We start from the raw sequence: 21,538 nt of genomic DNA on the forward strand, positions 1-21,538 counted from the left end.
CTCGGGGTGGGTCAGCTGTTCGCTCTGAGCCACGGCTCCCATCAAGAGGGAGGCTCTGCCGGCCACGCAGGGCGGTAATGAAGACCAGGGAGGGAGGAGCCCCACAGTCCCGCTGGTCCGCACCGCTCTCCTGGAGACAGGAGCTAGGCTGAGTTAGACTTTTGAGAAGCAAAGCGTGTGCCAACCCCTTGACATTTACCAATCGTGTTCTAATCATCTAGAACTGCAAGTTTCCGCTTCGGGTGGCACAGAAGATGTTGGCAGTTTGTTGGAGAATCATTTCTCTGCTGGAGACCCAAGTCTAGAGGAGAAGGAAAGGGCGCTTCAGGCAGAAGCGTCCCCTGGAGAGACGAACCCGCTCCTTCACCCCACAGATGGCAGGGAGGCTGGGGGCTCGGAGAAGACAGCCGCCGGGGCCCCCGCCACCAACCGCCTGGGCTCTGATCCTGAAGCCAGCCTCTCCAAAGCCTCAGCCTCCGAGTCAGCTCCCCCCGGGGAACCTGCGGGGTCTGGGGAGGAAGATACGGGCCCACCTGGAGCAAGCGCCCTTCCCCCAGGAGGGGAGGGGGCGCCCGGGGAGGAGGGGGCGCCAGAGCTCAGCTCAGGAGAGGGCCCAGGACTGGAGGCGGAGGGACAAGCTGGGAGTGGCGAGGTCTCCGAGGAAGCCGCGGAGGCGCTAGGGGACGACCCCGCGCAGGAAGCAGCAGCAGGGCCCCCAGAGCCTGAAGACTCAGGGGACTCTCCCAGCAAGGAGGTCGAGACAGGAAGGGAGGGCAGCCCAGGGCCCGGTCAGGAGTCAGAATTGCCAGATGGAGTCGCGGACTTGGACGCAGAAGCCGCGGAGGGGGCGGAGGACCAGGGGGAGCCCAGCCCCAGCCCAGCGTCGGACACGCGCGCAGAGGTGGGGGGTGCGCAGGAGGACCGCCCCGCAGAGGGGATGCCCGAGGACCATGAGGACGCGGCCTCCTACGAAGAAGAGGGGGGCGAAGAATCCGAAGAGGACAGCGGCGACGGGGCTAGTTCGGAAGAAGCAGGGGGCTCCTCGGAAGAGGAAGAAGCCGGGGAGGAAGTCGTGGAAGGAGCCCAGGAAGCGGCGGGAAGCGCGAGCAGCGGGGAGGAGGGGGCCCGACCGAGCGCTGAGGAGTTGCACGCGGGGCCCGAGGGGGCCGAGGCGCAGGAGCCCAAGGAGGAGGGGCCTCAGGGTAGGGGATCCCAGGGCTGCTCCGGGCACCTCCGCGGGGGAGGAGGGCTGGCGGGGGCGTGGCGGCTGCTCTGGGAATTGGGACGGCTGCGGTCTTCCCGGAGGTCTTGTGTTTAGGGGCAGGCAGGGTCCCACAGGGCGGGAGAGCCCCCAGCCAGCCCCGGGTTCGTGGGGTGGAGGCCCCATGGGGGTTGCCCGGCCCTTGGGGTGCCTTCGGGCTGTTCATTAGCCACTTATCCCCACTTCGGAGGGACCCTGGAGAGCCCAGAGGAACCTGATCACGTTATAGGCCATCAGAAACTTACCGGTTAAGGTCCCTCAATGCACTTTAACACAGACCGGTGCCTTAACCCAAAGGACGGGGTGGCGGTGGGGGGCATAGTGGCAGGATTTCAGGCCCAGAGGCAGGCTGGTGGGTGTGAGGGGGCACTGCGGGACCATGTTGGTGGGCTAGCTCCTGGGATCTCCCCTTGAAGACTAGGCCATGTCAGGATGGTGATAAGAAACCTCGGGCTGTCTGTGACACTGATGTCCCACAGATGTCCGTCCACCTGCTTGCTCTCAGTGCTGGGGAACGGGGTGGGGAGGGTGGGGGGGCAGGGCCAAAGCTGCTGGGCAACATTGGAGGCTGTAGCATCCTAGGGAGGTGTGGCCTCATCCACCAAGTACACTGACCGGGACCAAGAACTGGCTTGTAGGATGGAGGCACTGGGGTCAATCTTCACTTTCCAACACAGGTTTTCTTGCAGAGTTTAGTTTCCACACCTGTCAGGTACTCGCGCTGGGGGAGCAAGCCCCTCCCCTTTCCCTGGCCTCCCAGTTCTGGATCTAATCTCAGAAAGAATCACTCTTTTGAGGTGCTGCATGAGGCACATTGATTCTTCTCTTCTCACCTCCCTCCTGGAACTGGTCTCCCTCTGCCCCACAGGCCAAGTCTATCCTCCTTCTATCACCTAAAATCCTTTGTGCAATCAGCCCCCGTAGAAACAGCTGTGATGTTAGAGGCCCAGGAATGTGAGCACCCCTCCCTGGAGCCTCAGGTGGTCAGGGACATCTCTTGCTGGGTCAGAAGCAGCAGTGGTCCCGCCTCTCCCTCCCCCCTCCCCACCCCGCTCCCCAAGACTCCCTGTAGCAGCTCTTCCTGATAAAATGCACACCTGACCAGGCCAATGGTTCTCTTAGAACCCCAAATGCAGACTCCTATAAACCACTCCTCTCAGGAAGTTTTCTAACTCCCCCTGCTAAGACTTCGTAGGCACACTTCTTAGGCCCTCCTAGCTTCTGGAATCTTTCCTTCCGTACGTACACACATCGCTGTCTGTAATTATATTACTTTCCAGGTTATTTCACCCCCTCTCCCCTCCAGACTGTAGAAAACTCCACAAGGGCAGAGCTGGGTTGGTTTTGGGCACCACGGCATTCACAACGCCGTGCTCCGTGCTTGGTGTATGTAGTAGGTGCTCAATCAACAGTTGTTGAATACCTAAAATGGATCGAGGAGCTTAACAAGTTGAGTTTGAATTTTAAAACTCCCTCCTAGAAACAGGGCTCCTTGCAGTTGAAGCTGGCAAGCCTTGGTCAGCACTTGCTCACAGCCCCACCCTTGCCTGACTGGAGGGAACCTAGAGCCACTGGCTCCTAGTTCTGCCCTAACCCTGCTCTCTGCTTCTCTCCCCAGAAGAGGCGGAAGATGTGAGTGAGGAAACCCCGCTGAGGGACCGCTCCCACATTGAGAAAACTCTGATGCTGAATGAGGACAAGCCAACTGATGATTACTCTGGTAACCAGGGGCAGGAGCTGGGAGGTGGGGGGGCTGGGGTGGTAGGGGTGGGGCGGGGGGTGGGCTGTGTGGTGTGTTGGTGAGGACCTGGGCTGGGCTGGGAGAGCCCTGTGGCCAGCGGCCACAGAGCACCTGGCGGGGCATGGCTGCAGCTCTGAGACCAGCAGGCACCCCAGGGAGGAGGAGTGCCCTGGAGATGGGGGGCTTCATGGAGAAGGCTCTGTGCGCAGCATCCAAGGCTGGGGGGCTCTGGGTTGGTGGGGAGGAGGAAAGGCGATCCAAGCAGAGGGACCAGCGAAAGGGTGGGAGGCAAATCCCAGTGCTGCTGCCTGGGGACGGTGCAGCCTCCAAGTCATGGCCAGGGAGGGTTGTTCATCACTTTGGCTTTGATTTTTTCAGTTGATAAAGCCCTTTGGTGTCCAGTATTTCATTTCATTCTTGTAATAACCCAAGGCTTTCAGCAGGGCTTACTGTCTCCTCTTAATCGATGAGCTGGTGAAAGCTCAGAGCAGGGCAGGGCTTTGCTCTGGCACACAGCTGGAGACGGGCAGCTCACGGGCAGGGGCTGGAAAGACTGACCCTCGGTGGCCCCATGTTCTTCCCTCCCTGTGCCTCACGCCACGAGTCCCTTCTCCCTGGGGCCACACTCTTCTCAAGAAGATACTTGGGATGTTTGAATCCTCCCAGGGGCACCGAGGATGCGGTGAAGGGTGCAGGGCTGGGGCGGCCATGCCTCCTTGCCCTCTAAACCTAAGGCAAGCATGAGTACAGTTTGCGGGGGCAGAGAGAAGGAGATGGGGTTCCCATCTGCCATAGAAAGGGCCTTCAGGTAGCTGCAGGCTGAAGTGGTGCTTCTGGACACACTGTTGAGGGGAAGGAGAAGAGGGTTAGGTTAAAAAAAAGCTCTGGAGACTTTCAGGGGTTGGGGGGATGCCTTTCGGTTTAAAGATTTCTGAGGGTTGGAATGTGCACCAGCTCCCCCCAGGAACACTGATGTACTGCACGGCCCCTGCTCCCCACCAGGCGGGGCCAGAGCCGCCCTGGGGAGTGAGACGGATCCACAGCGGTGAAGCCGCCCGGTGAGGCCCCTGCCTGACCCTTGCCCTTCTCTGCCCCCAGTGGTGCTGCAGCGGCTTCGAAAGATCTACCACTCATCCATCAAGCCCCTGGAGCAGTCTTACAAATACAATGAGCTTCGGCAGCACGAGATCACAGGTACCTCTAGTGTCCGGAGGTCGGAGGTCGGGCCTATACCTCTGACTGTCCACACTTCCCTGAGCCCTCAAGGGGAGTTCTCCTGAGTTATCAGGGAGGGGCAGAGACCTCAATGGCACGAACCATCCTTTCCCAGCAGGTGTGCCCCTTAATTTGCACAGGGCTTTATGGGAGAGCAAGTGTTTCATCTGTGAGCATTCATGCAGGCAGTTTTGGTTTCCAAGGATGGAGATGCCAACTTCCATCCCTCCTGTGCTCAAGAGCCACGAAGGGCTCCCCATTCACATACAGGTGGTGTCTTCAGTTCCCTGATTGGCCTAGAATCCTTCCCTCCTCCTAATGGCTTCTCAACTCAACTTCCCTTGGGTCTGGATTCTTTCAGAAATTGATTTTCAAAATCATAAATATAAGATATACTTGTTGCCAAAAAAGTTCTGTGCAAAATAGTATAGATTGAAAAATAAAAATCTCTTTCTTGATTTCCAGCCTCTCTAATTCCACTCCCAGAGACAGCTGCTGCTATGGTTTCTCATGAATACTTCCAGATAGCGCTCTGCTTACATGAGCATATCCAAGGGTGTCTTTTCGTTTGTTTTACAAAGATGGGATGACACCACAGAGCTGCTCTTTCTGGTCCTTGTGAACCCACCACCCTAAATAACATACCCTGCTTATGGAACACGGGGTGTTTGCCATGTTTTGTTTTTAAAGCGTTACAAACACTGCTATAAGTGTTATGTATTTCATGGAAGTATATTTGAGGGATACATTTTTTAAAGAAATGCTGGAATTCAGTATTTTGATAGTTGTTGCTCAGTTGCCTTAGGTTGTCCTCTGTGTACCCACAACAACAGGATAGTGTTCTTGTTGCCCCACAGCAAGGCCATTTTTAAGTGTCGCTTGTATTGGAAACCTGTTAACAATGGCATCTAATTGCCATTTAATGGCTAGTGGTTTGCACGTCTCTTCCTGGGTTAGTTGGCTGTTTCTGTATCATCTCCGTGATGTTCCCAATGGCTCTACAGCGGATGCGGTGTTGTAGGGCCTACATTATTCCTGCTTTACAGAAGGTGGACCGGAGGCCCTGAGAGATGCTGGGCTACTCAGACCACACAGCTGGAATTAGGAGTGGTAACTTTCTCCTTCTTCCTTTTTCACAATTCCCTTGCAATCTTCTTCGACAGGCGACCCAGGGGGATGGTTTCTCTGTAGGGAGAGCATCCCAGTGTCCTGATCTCACTTTCCAGGCTCCCTCCTCTCCCTTCGTCTCTCGCCAGTGCCAGGGCTCCTCTGTGCCCCTGGGCAGCCTCCTGTGTGACCTCCCTGCTGGGTCCCTCACTTGCAGCCTCCTGCGTGTGCCAGTGCCGCCCCCTGCTGCAGAGAGCGGGAACAGCAGCCAGCAAAGCCTGCTGGAGTGGTCTCGGGGGAGAGCTGGAAGGCCCAGTTCCCCTTGGCGTGGCCTGGGCCTGGGGAAAAAGGCTTCTTGTAGGAACTCTGTGGCTGTAACTGGGGACTCCTGCCACCCCCAACCCCCAGCCCGCCAGTCCCTTCCTGTCCCCGAGCCAGGGGTTGACACCCAGCAGTGCGAAGGACTCACTGAGTGTCTTTACCAGCAGGGAGGAAGGGGCATGGCCTGGTACCAATTTCAGGTAATAAATATGTGCTCTCCCCTCACAAGACACCATCTTGGTCTCAGGGCTCAAGGAGGGGCTGTAAGTCAGCAGGAAGAAGCCTCTCACTGCCCCTTCCCTGAGCCCTGGAGAATTCTGCTTTTCCTGCTCAGGGACCCCAACTGGGGAAGCCCAGGCAGGGTGTTCTCCCCAACATGGGACAAGAACCCGAGAATTGCCGAGTCAGCGCTTGGTCTCGGAGACGGGCAAATGTGCTGTGGACTTTGGAGACTAATATTTGAGACCGGCCCTGGAGCCTGGCTTGGGCTGAGCCTGAGGAGGGGTGTCGAGAGGTGCAGTTAAGGGGAGGCAGGCAGGGGACAGGCAGCGCCCGAGTCCAGACCATCCAAGGGTGTATAAGCCTCTTCTGTGTCCTTTGTTTGGTTACCAATCCAGATAGCGGCATTTCAGCCTCTCCCTGCATGGCTGCTCTCTCCTGCCCCTTTTATGAACCGTTCGCCCCCAGATCTGAACCAGGAGGAGTTGACTTCAATTGATCCCTTCCACTCTGGGGCCGGTGTGCTGCGGATCTGTGCATGGCCCAAATGCTGTCTTCCCATGTCCTCTAACTGGGTCATTGCACTAACATAGCATGAGATGTGCCCCTGATGGTGACACGCTCTCTGGTCCAGGGTAGAATCCCACAACTCAAGATGGACTGTCTGGGACGCAGAGTGAAGAACCCTGTCCCTCCTCAGTAAGGAGCTTTGTGAGTTCACCTCCATGTCTCATCCCTGCTGCCCACAGATGGGGAAATCACATCCAAGCCAATGGTGCTGTTCCTGGGACCGTGGAGTGTTGGCAAATCCACCATGATAAACTATCTCCTTGGGCTGGAAAACACTCGCTACCAGCTCTATACAGGTAACAGTGAGACTTTCTTGTGTGATTGTTGGTATTTTAGTGTCATATGTAAAAAGCATTTTGAAGAATGAAAACATTCAGGGGACGTAATGTACAGCACAGGGAATATAGGCAACAACAGTGTAATAACTTTGTGTGGTGACTGATGGTAACTAGACTTATTGTGGAGATAATTTCGTAATGTATGAAACTATTGAATCACTCTGTCATATACCTGAATCTAACATAATATTGTAAGTCAATTATACTTCAATTAAAAAAATAAAATATGACATTAAAAAAAGAAAAAAGAAAAATTAAAATATTCATACGTGTCTTCAATATAATAATGAAGATTACATGCAAGACACCAGCAGTTACGCCCATGTTCACAGAGCATTATTCACAAGGCCAAGAGCTATAAACAACCCAAACATCCATCAATGGATGGTGGATAAAAAAACGTGTTCCATCCATGCAGTGGAATATTATTCAGCCTTGAAAAGGAATGAATTTCTAATACATGCCACAGCATGGATAAACCTTGAAGACATTATGCTAAGTGAAATAAGCTAGACACAAAAGGACAAATATTGTATGAGTTCACTTATATGAGGTCCCAGAGTAGTCAAATTCATAGAGACAGAAAGTGCAGGAGAGATTCTAGGGGCAGGGGGTGGGGGAATGGGAGTTAGTGTTTGATGGGGACAGAGTTTCAGTTTGTCAAGATGAAAATATTCTGGAGATGGATGGTGGTGATGGTTGCACAACAATGTGAATGTTCTTAATCCCACTGAACTGTATACTTAAAAATGGTTAAAATGGTACATTTTATGTTATGTATATTTTATCACAATTAAAATAAAAGAAGCCACTAGGTTAGCAAACATAGTATCCAACGCCTGTGGCAAGCCCTCCGTGAAACATCTTGCTTGTCCATGTCCTTGGTGGTGGATTGCTTCCCCAGAGATGACTGTGTTCCCTTTAACCCCATGCCTGTGTGTGCAGGCGCCGAGCCCACCACCTCCGAGTTCACGGTCCTCATGCACGGGCCCAAGTTGAAGACCATCGAGGGTATCGTCATGGCTGCTGACAGTGCCCGGTCATTCTCGCCCCTTGAGAAGTTTGGCCAGAATTTCCTGGAGAAGCTGATCGGCATTGAGGTTCCCCACAAACTTCTGGAGCGGGTCACATTTGTGGATACGCCAGGCATCATCGAGAACCGCAAGCAACAAGAAAGAGGTAATTTAACAATCATTTCTGAACAGCATGAGCGCTGTCTTAGAAAACTGTTAATATTTTAGACAGTGGATGGTAGGCAGACATGGGAGAGGCTAGTGTTGTCCAAGACCAGGGGATGCATTCTTTGCTTCCAGCCCCTTGTTGTCACTGTGGTGCCTCTTAGGTGTGGGGTACCTCATCCTTTTCCCTTCCCAAGGACTGATCAGGTTTGGAGGCCATCAGCATTTTCCCAAGGGGAAGCCTGGTCTTCTCTGTCAGGAGCTCCTTGAGGTCTGTGCTGGGGCTGAGCTGTCTTTGGGAGGCCCATGGTGTCCGGGTGATCGAGAGCCTGGACTCGTTGGATCCCAGTCCACATGTACTTGACCTCTGGCTAACTTGGATCTGAGTTAAACCTGACTTTCAACTCTCCCTAGTCCCAGTACCTGCTTTACCAGGCCTGCTTCAATAGAAGCCTGTCTCAGACTTTCCAAAGCTCTGCTTGCCTTCAGGTGGCAGGGGAGTGCCACTTAGTGTCACTATGATGCAGGGCCGTCTGCAGAGATGAGTCATAACGGGGCATTTGTAGGAATATATGACCAGATGGTGGATCTCAGTTTATGGTTATAACTCTCATTTTGGTTATAACCAGAACCCTGTTTTATGGCTAGTAATAATATTATCACTAATAATTATAATAATAAATTAATCTTTATTGCACTCCTATAATGCATAGGATAATTTTATGCATTACTGATTGATCATTGTAGAAACATTTCAAGACAGGTATTCCTAGTCCTCTCATTGTGGAAGTAAATTAAAGGATGTATTGAGCTGGCTGTGTGACAGGCTGGCAGTTTTAGTTTGGTGCTTTGCTAAATTTATAGCAACATCGTAATCTTTATATCATCTTAGGTGTTATTGTTCTTCTTGTCATTTTGCAGCTAAAATGCTAAGGCTTAGAAGCATTTAATATTCAGCTGGCCAGTGGCAGGGCCCAAGTTCTAGTCCAGGTCTTGATGGCAGGTCCATGTTTCTTTCCCCTAAGTAAGGCACCTTCTCTTTTATTCCTTCTAATTCCCTGACATTTTTCCTTCAGCATCTTTGCCACTGCCCAGATCTTTGCAGACAGTGGGAAAATCTCCATTTGGAAAAAGTGTTTTGCTTTCCTGGAGTCTTGGATTCCATTGTGGATTAAAACAAGGATCAGGCCGTTCTTTTTTTTTTCCCCTGCCTTGCCATGCGGCTTGTGGGATCTTATTTCCCCATCCAGGGATTGAACCCTCAGCCTCAGCAGTGAAAGCACGGAGTACTAACCACTGGACTGCCAGGGAATTCCCCAGGCCATCCTTTTTTTTAATAAAAATAAATTTATTTATTTATTTATTTATTTTTGGCTGCGTTGGGTCTTCATTGCTGCCAGCAGGCTTTCTCCAATTGCAGTGAGCGGGGGCTACTCTTCCTTGTGGTGCACTGGCTTCTCATTGAGGTGGCTCCTTTTTGTTGCGGAGCACAGGCTCTAGGCGCATGGGCTTCAGTAGTTGTGGCACGTGGGCTCAGTAGTTGTGGCTCACGGGCTCTAGAGCGCAGGATCAGTAGTTGTGGTGCACAGGCATTGTTGCTCTGTGGCATGTGGGATCTTCTTAGACCAGGGCTCAAACCTGTGTCCTCTGCATTGGCAGGCAGATTCTTAACCACTGCGTCACCAGGAAAGTCCCCCCACCAGGCCATTCTTGATTGAGGGTTGACAAGGGACAGGAGATATGTAATTAATTCTTTAAAAGTCTTTAGAAACCCAGAAACTCCCTGATGCCGTTACTCCCTTTGAGCCATGGAGTGGTCTGGTTCTGGAAAGAGGGGCGAGGGGCTTGAGGTGGTGCCTGCCCAGCCTGACTTCTCGCTTCCTCTCCCCAAGGTTACCCGTTCAACGACGTGTGCCAGTGGTTCATCGACAGAGCGGACCTCATCTTTGTTGTCTTTGACCCAACCAAGCTGGACGTGGGTCTGGAGCTGGAGATGCTCTTCCGCCAGCTGAAGGGGCGCGAGTCCCAAATAAGGATCATCCTGAACAAAGCTGACAACCTGGCCATGCAGATGCTCATGAGGGTCTATGGGGCCCTCTTCTGGAGCCTGGCCCCGCTCATCAACGTCACGGAGCCCCCAAGGGTGTACGTCAGCTCCTTCTGGCCATATGACTACAAGCCTGACACCCACTGGGACCTGTTTCTCAGGGAAGAGATCTCCCTCCTGGAAGACCTGAATCAGGTGATTGAGAACAGGCTGGAGAACAAGATTGCCTTCATCCGCCAGCATGCCATCCGGGTCCGCATTCACGCCCTCCTGGTCGACCGCTACCTGCAGACATACAAGGACAAAATGACCTTCTTCAGTGATGGGGAACTGGTCTTTAAGGACATCGTGGAAGACCCTGATAAATTCTACATCTTCAAGACCATCCTGGCAAAGACCAACGTCAGCAAATTTGACCTTCCCAACCGCGAGGCCTATAAGGACTTCTTTGGCATCAACCCTATCTCCAGTTTCAAGCTCCTGTCCCAGCAGTGTTCCTACATGGGAGGTTGCTTTCTGGATAAGATTGAGCGGGCCATCACCCAGGAGCTCCCCAGCCTCCTGGGAAGCCTTGGGCTGGGGAAGAATCCAGGTGCTCTCAACTGTGACAAAACAGGGTGTGGTGAAACCCCAAAGAATCGCTATAGGAAACCCTAGGTTGCTGTGTCACCATTCTCGGGCTCCTGTTGGTGAATGAGCTTGTGTCCTAACTGTCTGAGAAGTCCTGGTTTATTAACCCTTTGAGCCACACTGGCAGGAACCGTTACGCGTTGGAGATTTGGGAGTTAATTGAGGCCAGTTGGTGGGGTAAGGGGTGGGTCGAGGTGGGAGAGTGGAAACTGTGAATTGTGGCATGCTTGTCTTGTTGCTTCAATTAGGGGCCTGACTGAGGCACGTCAGGCCACACCTGCTTTTCCTGGATCCCCTCTTGGAGGGACAGAGAGCAGCTAAATTCTAGTGTAAACTGGATTAACAAGCATCACATGAGCTAAAAGCAGCTGAAATTCCTTTTTCCCCCTGGTAAGCTGGGAAACTAGAGGAGATTTGAGTTCCGTAGGGCTGTCTGCTCTGTCCACGTGGCTGCCTTCCACCCAGTCTTCTGTTTGTCCCCAGCCCTCGGCTGCCTCTTGAGCTTGGGTTGGCTTCAACAGGAGACAGTCTCTCAGGGTCTGAATCAACCTGGGTGTTGAGCCTACCCCCAGGCCTCTCCCCTCTCCCCAAGGGGTGTGGAACGATTCAGGATACCAGAATGCTAAGAGAGAACAAGAGTTCCCGGCTAGAAGGATCTGCCTCCCCCAGGCCATTTCTCTGGCATTGTTTTCTAAGCCAGCCAGGAAGCTCAGTCCCTTCCTTGGCCCCAAGAGGAGGGTGACTGTTCCATGCATTCAGGTAATTTACTTGTTGGAAGTGACTTCAGTGAAAGTCCCGGCAGGGCTCAGAGGGTTAATTGGTTTGCAGTGTGTCTGTGTCTATTGCATGTCTTGGAAAACTCAGACCCCAGAGGCTTTGGGTTTCAGAGGGGACAGTGGAGAGCTTCTTGCTGTTGCCACAGCTTCTCCGTGGAGACACTTGGCAGAAGATTCGTTCCTTCCTGGTTTTCATCACATGGCTTTTCCTTTCCCTTCTTCTCCATTCCCTGATGCGCTGACACTCAAAACTCGGAGCAATTTCCCAGGAGTCAGAACCAGCACCAGCCGCTTGGTGCTGGTGGCAACCTAGGCCTGACCTTCAGTTTCCCACCTGAACTTGATGCCGATACCCACCGAGCGCACATGGTAGGGGAGCCTGGCCTTCAAATACCAATGAGTGTGAATGTGTGTGTATTATGTTGTCCAAGAGAGATTAGGGAGATAACAGATGCCTGAGGGCACAGAGGAGGAGCTAGCTATGAGAGTCATGCCTGCCTGACGGAGGGCAATGGGGATGGGGGACGGAAGGAAGAGCCTGGAGGGGACAAGCCTCTTGATGGGAAGTGGGTGGGTGAAGAGTCTAAGTCCAGGAGACCCGGCCCGGCCCGGCTGCCCCGAGGGCCTCCTCCTGCCGAGTGACAACTGAGCCGGCCCCTCCTGGGAGTGACCTGTCTTCACCAGGAGGACCCACCAGCACCAGGGGGTCACCAGGACCAGAAGGACAGTGAAGACGAAGCAGAGGGAGAGGCGCCCTGAGGATTAGGCAGTGGAGGCAAATTGGCAAATTGGTGATCAGATTAGGCCCACATGGAGAACTGCAATCCCGGAATTCCTGTTTCTCAGAATGATTAGCACTCCAGCGAGTGCTGCATCAGAGGCTGCCTCTTTTGGCTTTTTGGAGGACCCGGGACCTCCCACAAGAAGACCAGAGGCCCCACCGCCATCAGGATGTTGTCTCTAAGGACAGAGGCAACCAGAGAAGCAAAGTCTGCCAGGGGCATCCAAGGAGCCTGGTGACCAGCACCTGGGGAGCTGCTTCCTTCTCATTAACAAACAGCCCTGGCTTCATCTCCCATCCTTTGCACTCTCAAGGGGCTGCCCTCCCACTTTGCTCCTTAATGCCCCTTCCTGCCCTCGGCTACTCTTGGCATATCTGTTTTTCCCAGTGAAGAAGGGGAAGAAAAAGTGGAGAACTGGGCATTGTCATAGCTGCTGCGGTCACCACTGCTTTGGGGGAAGCAGCTGAAATGAGACGAACACATTCATACAATATTTATATTTTCTGGGGGGGAGGGCGACATCATCAGCGATCTTTCCCCCCTTTTCTTTTCTCCATCCAGCTAACTTTTCTTACTCCTTCTGTTCCTCTGTTCACCCCTTGACTTCCCTTCTTTCTGACTTCCCGCAGGCTTGTCAACCAGCTGGGGCTTTAAGTGCTGTTTTGTGCCCTGCTCTGTGGAGGTGGATGTCGAGCAGAATTCTGACTCTTTGGGTGAGGGTGGGGGGTAGTGGGGAACTGGGGGGGATTCGGAATCCAGAGATTCCCCCAGGAGGAGTATCTATGAACGTTTGTGCCTGAACAGTTGCTGTTTCTCTCCGAAGCAGAACCTTTCCAGTGCTCTTTCCGTTCTGAGTTCATCAGGGAGAAAGTTTCAATAATAAAGTTCCAATCTCTCTTTAATGCCTCGTGCTTTCTCGTTGCCTCCAACCAGTGTAATCTCTTTTTATTCCTTTTATCTAGTGGAGTGTACTGATTTTTATTGACTTTAAGTTTTTTAAAGAGCAGTTTTAGATTCACGGCAAAATTGAGAGGAAGGCAGAGATTTCCTACATACCCCCTCCCCACACAGCCTCCCCCAATATCAACGCCCCACCAGAGGGTACATTTGTTACAACTGATGAACCTACATTGACACGTCATAGTGACCCCGAGTCCAGAGTTGACATTAGGGTCCCTCTTGGTGTTGTACCTTCTATGGGTTTGGACAAATGTACAATATGTGTCCATCTCTGTAGCATCCTACGGAGTAGTTTCACTGCCCTAGAAATCCTCTGTGCTCCACCTATTCGTTCCTCCCGTCGCCTCTCACCCCTTGTACTAATTTCGTTTTTTTAAAAAATTTAATTTAATTTTTGGCTACATTGGGTCTTCATTACTGCACGTGCGCTTTCTCTAGTTGTGGCGAGTGGGGGCTACTCTTCGTTGCGGTGCGCGGGCTTCTTATTGCGGTGGCTTCTCTTGTAGCGGAGCGTGGGCTCTAGCACACAGGCTTCAGTAGTTGCGGCACGTGGGCCCTAGAGCATGCCAGGTTCAGTAGTTGCGTTGCGTGGGCTTAGTTGCTCCGCGGCATGTGGGATCTTCCCAGACCAGGGCTCAAACCCATGTCACCTGCGTTGGCAGGCGGATTCTTAACCACTGAGCCACCAGGGAAGTCCCCTGTATACTAATTTCTAAGTTTCTTGGGGATAGACTGAAAATGTATAAGTTGCCCACCCTTGATTGGGACGCCCTCCCAGCATTTTCTGGAACCTCCCTCCTGCTTCTAGCCTCCTGGTGTCAAAGGTGACTCGTTCCTTCAGCCGGCTCTGAAACTAAGGCTGTTGTACAATTGGAAACTTGAAGTAATACTCTCTCCTCATCACCTTGAATTTGTCATTTTCCCTGGCCTCTGTAGCAGTAGCCCATTAATAGGAGTTATTGAAGCTTCTGTCCCACAGAGCTGGCCCAGGTGGTCACAGCATTTGGTCCATGCCCTCAACCACGTGGCTGCCCACCTGGCACCTGAGGCTCAGGTGGAGATGCTAGAGGTCAGGCCTGAACGTAAGGATGGTGCCTCCCCCACAGCGTGTCACACTCCTGCTGGTACCTGCCTTTACGGAAACCCAAGCCGGTCCTTGCCTCCCCGGGCTGTGCCCTTCCCGCCACACCTTACTGTCCTGGCGTGAGCATGTTCCCAAAAGGAAAAGAACCGGGCCCTGGGGTGTTGGTGGGAGGTTGGGGATAAGCAAAAGGGGAGTGTGAGAGCTAACCCACGCCAGCACTGATGGGCTCACACCGGAGAGGATGCTGGACTCAGCGAATTCAGCGCGAGGCCGTCTGCTCTGGCTTCTCCTGAGGTGGGGGCTGATCTTAAGGCAATGCCCTCCTCCCCTTGGCCTCCTTCCGATTAGGGGGCCCACATTCCACAGACTGATCAGCTGAGCAAGCTGCTCTAACTAAGGCTGCTGCTGCCACCCACCCCACAAAGTCACTGGCCCTGCCCGTAACTGCAACCATCGTTTTCCCACGAATGGAAGAACATGGAGCTTTTCCCAGGAAAAGGCAAGGTAGGTGAGGTCTGTTCTGAAGATAAATAAAACACAACAGACCCTGCTGACATGTTCAAAATTGTGCCTCATCCTACTACATTTATGTTAAGTCTGTCATTAGGATGATAGAGAAACAGAAGGGCAAAATGCAGAAAGCAAAATCAAAGACCATTCTAAACATAGCCTGATGATATGAGGGATGTCGTGGATGGAGAGTCTACAGCTATGTGTATGTGTCCCCTGAAGATCTGGGGGTTACAGGGGGATCTGTAAGGAGCATGCAAACGCATGCGTGTAAAGTCTGTGTGTGGGTGTGTGTCGGGCAGCAGATGCAGATGTCGAGAGCGTGTGCATTGTGTGTTGTGTAGAGAAGGTCCATGGGCAATGGGGACGTCTGAGGTGGGGAGGTGGGCATGGCTGTGAAGTAACTGTATGAACAGTGTGTGGATTTCAGATCATGGGAGCATGTGTGCAGGCAGATGTGTGTAGGGGGTGCCCAGCCCAGGGTGGAGACCCAGGAAGATTTCACCCGAGGAGGACATCCCAATGGTCCCTGGGCTTTTCATGTGTCCCCCAAAGTCTGAGCCTTCAGACAACATTACAAGCCAATTCCACTTTCTGTGACATTCGGCTCAATCTTTTCCCAATCCAGGGAAACTTGAATTTTTCCTTAGAAGACCATAAAGGCAATAAAAAAGAACCATAAGAAAGACAAAAAAATGAGAGTAGAGCAATGCAGCGAAGGTGGATTCAACAGGTTCTGAGGTATCCCCGGCGCCAACCTCTTATCCAAAGCATACAAAAATGACATGCATAAATGAGCATATTCTGTGTGTGCTTGCACTTTGGAAACTGTTCTCTGTTTTCCCATAAAGTCAGTGGGGAAGGGAAACAACTTCTAGAGCACTCCTTTGCGCCAGGAACTGGTCTATAGACCTATAGACATTACCACTCTTATACCTTAAGATAATGCAGTAATTCTAACAGCTGTGTGCCAGGCCACACTGAGTGCTGTATGTACTTCATTTGTTTCCTTTTTTTTTTTTTTTGGCCAGCTCTTCGGCTTGCGGGATCTTAGTTCCCCAACCCAGGCCACGGCAGTGACAGTGCCAAGTTCTAACCACTGGACTGCCAGGGAACTCCCTGCCTTATTTCATTTAATCCTCAAAATAACCCCACAGGGAAGGAGCCGTCCAGCACAGACACGAGCACAGGCTCTGGAGTCAGAGTGCTTGGGATTCGTCTTGGGCTCCACCACTTAGTAGCTGGGCAGCCCTAGGCAAATGACTTAACTTCTCTGTGCTTCAGTTTCCTCACCCACAAAATGGAGATATTAATAGTCCCTCTCTCATGGGGCTGTTGAGGGGATTAAATGACTTAATAATGCAACATGTTTGAAATAGTACAGAGCCCACAGAAAGCATTCAGTAAATGTTATTACTATTATTAATCATACTTTACTAATGAGGAGACTGATGGTCAGAGCGGTTGGGATGATGGCCCTGTGTATTTGGGAGGGCCAGAATTCTATCTGAAGTCTGACTTACCCTACAGGTCATGTTAGGTTACTTGCCCAGGGTCACATTTGGTGACACTGTTCTTTCTGATCCCTTTCCCTCCTCTTTACAAACTGGCAAAAACTGAGCATTGTCTGATTTTTTTAATGTTCGGTCAGTACCTTGAAGCTTGTTAATAACAACAACAAAAAAATTATCATTTAAAAGTAATTTTCATTAAAAAGATTATTGAGGATTATTTCCTGAGCAACAACAAAAAAATATTAAAAGAAAAAAACCAAACCCTTAATTCCATTTCAATTTGATCTCTACCATGATCATCTTGTAAAGTAGATGGGGCAGGTATATTTTTTATCCTTAAATCCAAATCCAGCATGGGGAAACTGCATATCCAGAGAAGTTAAGTCCAAGTTCACCCTGTTAAAACATGACAAACCAAACTAAAAGGCCAGTTTTCTGTCCGTCCCATTATTCTTTCTACTATATTCTATCACACTGACTTGTGCTAATCTGGAGCATAGGCCAAGTTATGATAGTACATTTTTTTGACACGTTAAAAAGAGTGATTTTGTCTTTGTGAAGAGTGCAAAAAATTTTATTTGTTCTACTTCCATTTTCTCCAGACTTCTGGATTTTTTTCCACCGCAACTTCAAAAGCCTAGGAATTCTTACATATTTATTCAGGCATAGTCTCTGCCCTGGGGAGCTAACAATCCAATTAGGGATACAGTCATGGAACCCAAGTGACCAGGGAAGACCTCTGGGATGAAGTGACCACAATTTCTAAATCATACATGGGGATACATGGTCTGGCAGAGGATTTTTTTTTTTCATTTGCAAATGTAATTATTTGAAAAGTCTGACCAATACATATAGACTGTGTAATTTACTTAAGCATTTAATAGATTTCCTTTGTTGAGAATTCATCTCCTGAGAATACTGAGACAGCCAGTGGGTTACGGAGCTTGGGAAGGGAGTAGAACGCTAGTTACACTTTTTTTTTTTTTCCTGGTACGCTGGCCTCTCACTGTTGTGGCCTCTCCCATTGCGGAACACAGGCTCCGGACGCGCAGGCTCAGCGGCCATGGCTCACGGGCCCAGCCGCTCCGCGGCATGTGGGATCTTCCCGGACCGGGGCACGAACCCGTGTCCCCTGCATCGGCAGGCGGACTCTCAACCACTGCGCCACCAGGGAAGCCCCTAGCTACACTTTGAGGGATGGGTGGGTTTGGAAGGTCAGAGGCCAGCGGGGTGGATTCTGGGGGAACATCAAGGGCCCAAACCCACAAAAAGGAAGACATCTGTGTGGCCAGTGAGGAATCAAGGTGAAATGAGGTGAATTAGGGAAAACTAGCACTTAAATGGAAGCCCAAGGAACCTGGGTTCGAGGCCACTCCATTTCTGAACAGAGAAGGCCAAAAGAAGCAGGGAAGTCTCTGCAGGCAGCAGCACTGGGGCTGACTGGAGAGGTGAGAGAGCTTAGCACCAAGGAGCCTGTTTCAGCTACTCAGATAGTGTCCCACGGGCAATGCTCCTCTGACAGTGATCCATGGCCTGATGGGTGGGGGGTACCAGGTTTCTGTCCTCCCTCGACGCTGACCCACTCCTAGGATCTGGGAACTAGGAGCTGGAGCCTGGTAAGGAGGCGGCGGGAAGGAGCCCACCCCAACATTCTGGCCCTACTTAGGAGCCCCTGTTGGGCCCTGGGCCCCTACCAGCCCCGGGGCAGAAGCAAATCTGTGTTCCTTCTCTGGACCTCGTGACGTTTCGGTCACTCCAGCCCAGGTGACCAGGGCCAGCAGACAAGAGGACACGCAGGTCTGTGTGACCCGGGCCAGACGAGGACATGGGTGCTCCTGGCCCGCGGCCTCTGGTCTCAGATCATCCAGCGAGACGGGCTCCTGAGGGGGTCGGGGGCGGCTTCCTGCGCGGGGACGGGTCTCCCCGACCAGCGACCAACGCGTTTGGGGGCCTCGGGCGCTGTGGTCCGAATCCTCACCGCGGCCCGGTCCAGTCCGAGGTGAACGCCGCGGCCGCAGGGCCTCAACCTTCGTCGGTGCACGACCCCCACCCCCGCCTTCCAGGGGAAACCGAGGCCCAGAGCAGGGCATTTCTGGACCAGGGTCGTGAGGGTGGGGGAATCCGTTTCCCGGAGCCGGAACTTGGCCTCGCCCCTCAAGCCCGGCTCTTGACTCGCAAATTGTTATCCCCGAAAGGCTCCTCACCGCGACCCTACGGAAGTACTACCCCCGGCCACGAAGCCCGGCTCCGGCTGAACCTCGCTCCGGCTGAGCCTCGCTCACGGGAGCGCGCCCTGCGCACGCGCCTCCGCTCGTGCCCGCGGTCGGGCCCCGCCTCCTCCAGGGCTGCGAGCTCCCGATAACGCTCCCGGGATCACGCATGCGCAGGCGCTCGGCGGCGCTTCCTGGGGACGCGGGCTCGGCTGAGTCGGGGCGGGCGGTGACTCAGCGCCGGTGGCGGAGCGGGGTGGGCAGCGGGGTCTCCTCCCCGCGGGGCGCAGGAGCTTCGCTCTGTCGGCCTTTACTGTCTTTTGAGCGGAGGCCGACCTTGGGCCTGGCTGCGGTGTAGGCTCGTCCACCCAGCCGTCTCTGCGCGGTCCGACCGCTGGAAGCCCAGAGGGGCTCAGAAGTTTTCATTTGGGGTCGGGAAAGGCCTTGAACTTGCTCAGAGTTATGGGGTGAAGCCACAGATTTCTGGAGGCATTTGGGGGACGTGAAGAACGTCAAAGGCAAATTGGTGCTGGCAGTTACTATGTTGTGGTTTTCACCTGCGGTCAAACCTCAGGTAAAACAGGAACTGATAATTTTAGGAGGTTATTCCACTTCCCTCCCCCCGCCAGAAATTCAGAGAAGCTTGTAAAGCTAGAATCCACATTGCCCTCTCTTCCTGTCCTTTAGGACAGAAACCCAGCCTTACCTTGCTCACTTTCTTCTATTTCTGGGTGACCGCAGGTGGGAAAGCACTTAGGGCAAATGAAACTTCAGTTTAGGGGGCCATGGAGGGTGATATTATTAGAATGTCTTTCTTGTGGCTCCTGGGTTTTCCTGAGTCACTAATTTCAGGAGCTAAAAAGGACTTCAGAGATTCTGTAATACCTCATCAAGTGGTCATTAGCCTTTACTTGATGCATGCCCAGCGACAGGGATCTCTATCTAGGGTCTTCAGACAGGATGCTGGTTTAGGTCCCTCTGCCCCAGATGCCCCTTCTTTTGCAGCCCTGTAGGCATCAAGTGTTTACTGGCTTCTGTGCTTGGACCCCTGTGCACACTAGAAATTGGGAAGGGACCTCTGTGGCTAAACCAGGGTTGGCCAGCTGCTTACTGAAAGTAAAGGGAATTTCTTTTAATTCCCTGAGTTTTCTTTGCTGTTGCTTTGGAGCGGAGATCATCTGGGTATCTGGTACCCTGGTGGCCTGAGAGGAAAAGGAAAGTCCTTGGAAAGGGGTTAGGTGATTCCTGGGGAAGAATGCGTTGGTGTGTGGCTTAGCTGCCTCACCTGCCCTCTGCCCAAGGCAGCTCTACTTCCTTATATGCATCCCTTTCCTGGGTTTAACTTCACAGAATGCCCAGTGGTGGTGGGGAACTGTAGGACAAAAGAGCTATTCTTTTTACAAATAAGGAAGCTGAGGCCTAGGGAAGGAGAAACTGGCTTAGGGTCACAGAGCCAGTGAGGAGGAGAGATGGGACTCAAATCCAGGTCTCCTGATCCCCAGGCCTTTTCCCACACTCCTTCACCCTGTATGTCAGGGGCCAGTAGGAAACAGACGGCATATTTCAATTGCATAATTTGAGGCAGAGTGTAGGGAAACAACTATGGAGAGTGAAATATTCTGGGGCTAGTCACAGTGGGATCTTACCACCTGTATGCCTGGAGGCAGGGAGGCTGTGTGGAAGGTCATTTTCCTAGAGCTGGGACTTTGGGTCAAGGGGCTCAGGAAGGGAGTTGGGGGAATAAAAGCCTTGTCTTCAATTTCTCCCTCCCTCTAATCTCGCTCCCCATGCACCAAACCCAATGGGAAGTCAGGGGCAAGGGAGTCTTGATTAGTCCATACAGAGCAATTCTAGGGCACTGCACAGGGTGGAAAAAGATGTAGAATGTACAGGGCTGAGGTGGGGGGAAACAAATGAAAGATAACCAGCATAACATGCAATCTTGCTTCTACCAGTATAACAATAGTTTACATTTCTTGAGCACTTACTCTATGCCAGGTATGTTCATTATCTCATTGCATCTTGCCATAAATCCATTTTCTCCATTTGACAGATAAAGAAACTGACTAGAGAAACAACTCGAGGGATGGAGATGTGGACAACTAAGCTGACATCTGCCTCTCCAGGATCTTATCTTGTGTATAGTAGTCCCTCTGTGGATGTTGGTGGGATGAATAGATGAAAGAGGAGCACATAGAGACTGGATTCTATGGAGAATCACCCTGAAGATCCTTAGCTGTGCCTCTCCTCTCTGGGGCTGGGGTGCAGCTGGAGGGACTGGAGGCTGTCTGCAGAGGTGAGTCCCGAGCCTGTTGGTGTCTCTCCTGCCGCTTTGTGATAAGCCAGGTTATTCAAGTTAAAAGAGTAGGTATATAGATCTGAAAAAAAAACCACCCCAAAACCTTGGACATTTTGCCTTTCCTAGTAGAGGATATCTTTGGAGTTAAAAACATTTCTCTTTCTGCAGCCAGCCTTCCCCACCTCCTGATTTCTGGTCCCCCCACCATCTGGGCAGGGGCCCAGGTGCTGCCTCTCTTCCCTGCTCAACTCCTGCGCTCCACCCACAAGCTCCGTTCTGCTCACTGCATCGCTGTGCTGTTCCTGGAACACAGGGTTCTTTGGGGATGAACCAAAGACCAGTGTGGCCGGGAGCATTTTACCGCACCCCTAAAATGGCCTGCTATGGAGCAGAAACCTCAGCTCAGAGGCACTGGGCTCTTTCCTCCCTGCTTCCTCTTCCTTCAGCACCCCCTTCCTTCAGAATCCTCTTTTATTGGCCTCTTCCTTCCTCAAGGGTCCCCCAGAGTCTTTCATTTGCTGTTCATCTTCCCAACACCTCAAGCATGGAGACGGAACCTGACCTATATTGAGCACCTGCTGTGTGCCTGACGCTGCCAGGTGCTTCCTAGCCATGATCTCATTTCATTTCACCGTGATCTACTCGGTAGGAAGTATTAGGGAGGGACCTTGCACAAAAGCAAGACTTTGGTTAGGTAACGTGTCCAAGAACACACAGCTCTTAAGGGTAGAGCTGGCATTTGAACTGTGGTCTAATTCCCAGGCTCATCCTGGCCC

The 21,538-nt window shown here is 52.2% G+C and overlaps 1 protein-coding gene across 4 annotated transcripts in view; it reads left to right on the top strand.

Moving 5' to 3' along the window:
- SRL (sarcalumenin) overlaps positions 1–13,087 on the top strand; it is a 35,478-nt gene extending 22,391 nt beyond the window's left edge. The window contains exons 2-7 of one of the 4 annotated variants that reach the window (XM_082670184.1): positions 222–1,202; positions 2,880–2,981; positions 4,101–4,196; positions 6,614–6,730; positions 7,718–7,951; positions 9,843–13,087. In XM_082670184.1, coding sequence (XP_082526310.1) covers positions 222–1,202; positions 2,880–2,981; positions 4,101–4,196; positions 6,614–6,730; positions 7,718–7,951; positions 9,843–10,654 — 2,342 coding nt within the window. In that variant the 3' untranslated portion in view covers positions 10,655–13,087. The remainder of the gene's footprint in view (positions 1–221; positions 1,203–2,879; positions 2,982–4,100; positions 4,197–6,613; positions 6,731–7,717; positions 7,952–9,842) is intronic. The other 3 variants (XM_082670185.1, XM_082670186.1, XM_082670187.1) reach the window with 3 other exon arrangements.
- The last annotated feature ends 8,451 nt before the right edge of the window (positions 13,088–21,538 follow it).

The sequence above is a fragment of the Grampus griseus genome (assembly GCF_964374135.1).
Source record: "Grampus griseus genome assembly, chromosome: 14".
NCBI classification, from domain to species: Eukaryota; Metazoa; Chordata; class Mammalia; order Artiodactyla; family Delphinidae; genus Grampus; species Grampus griseus.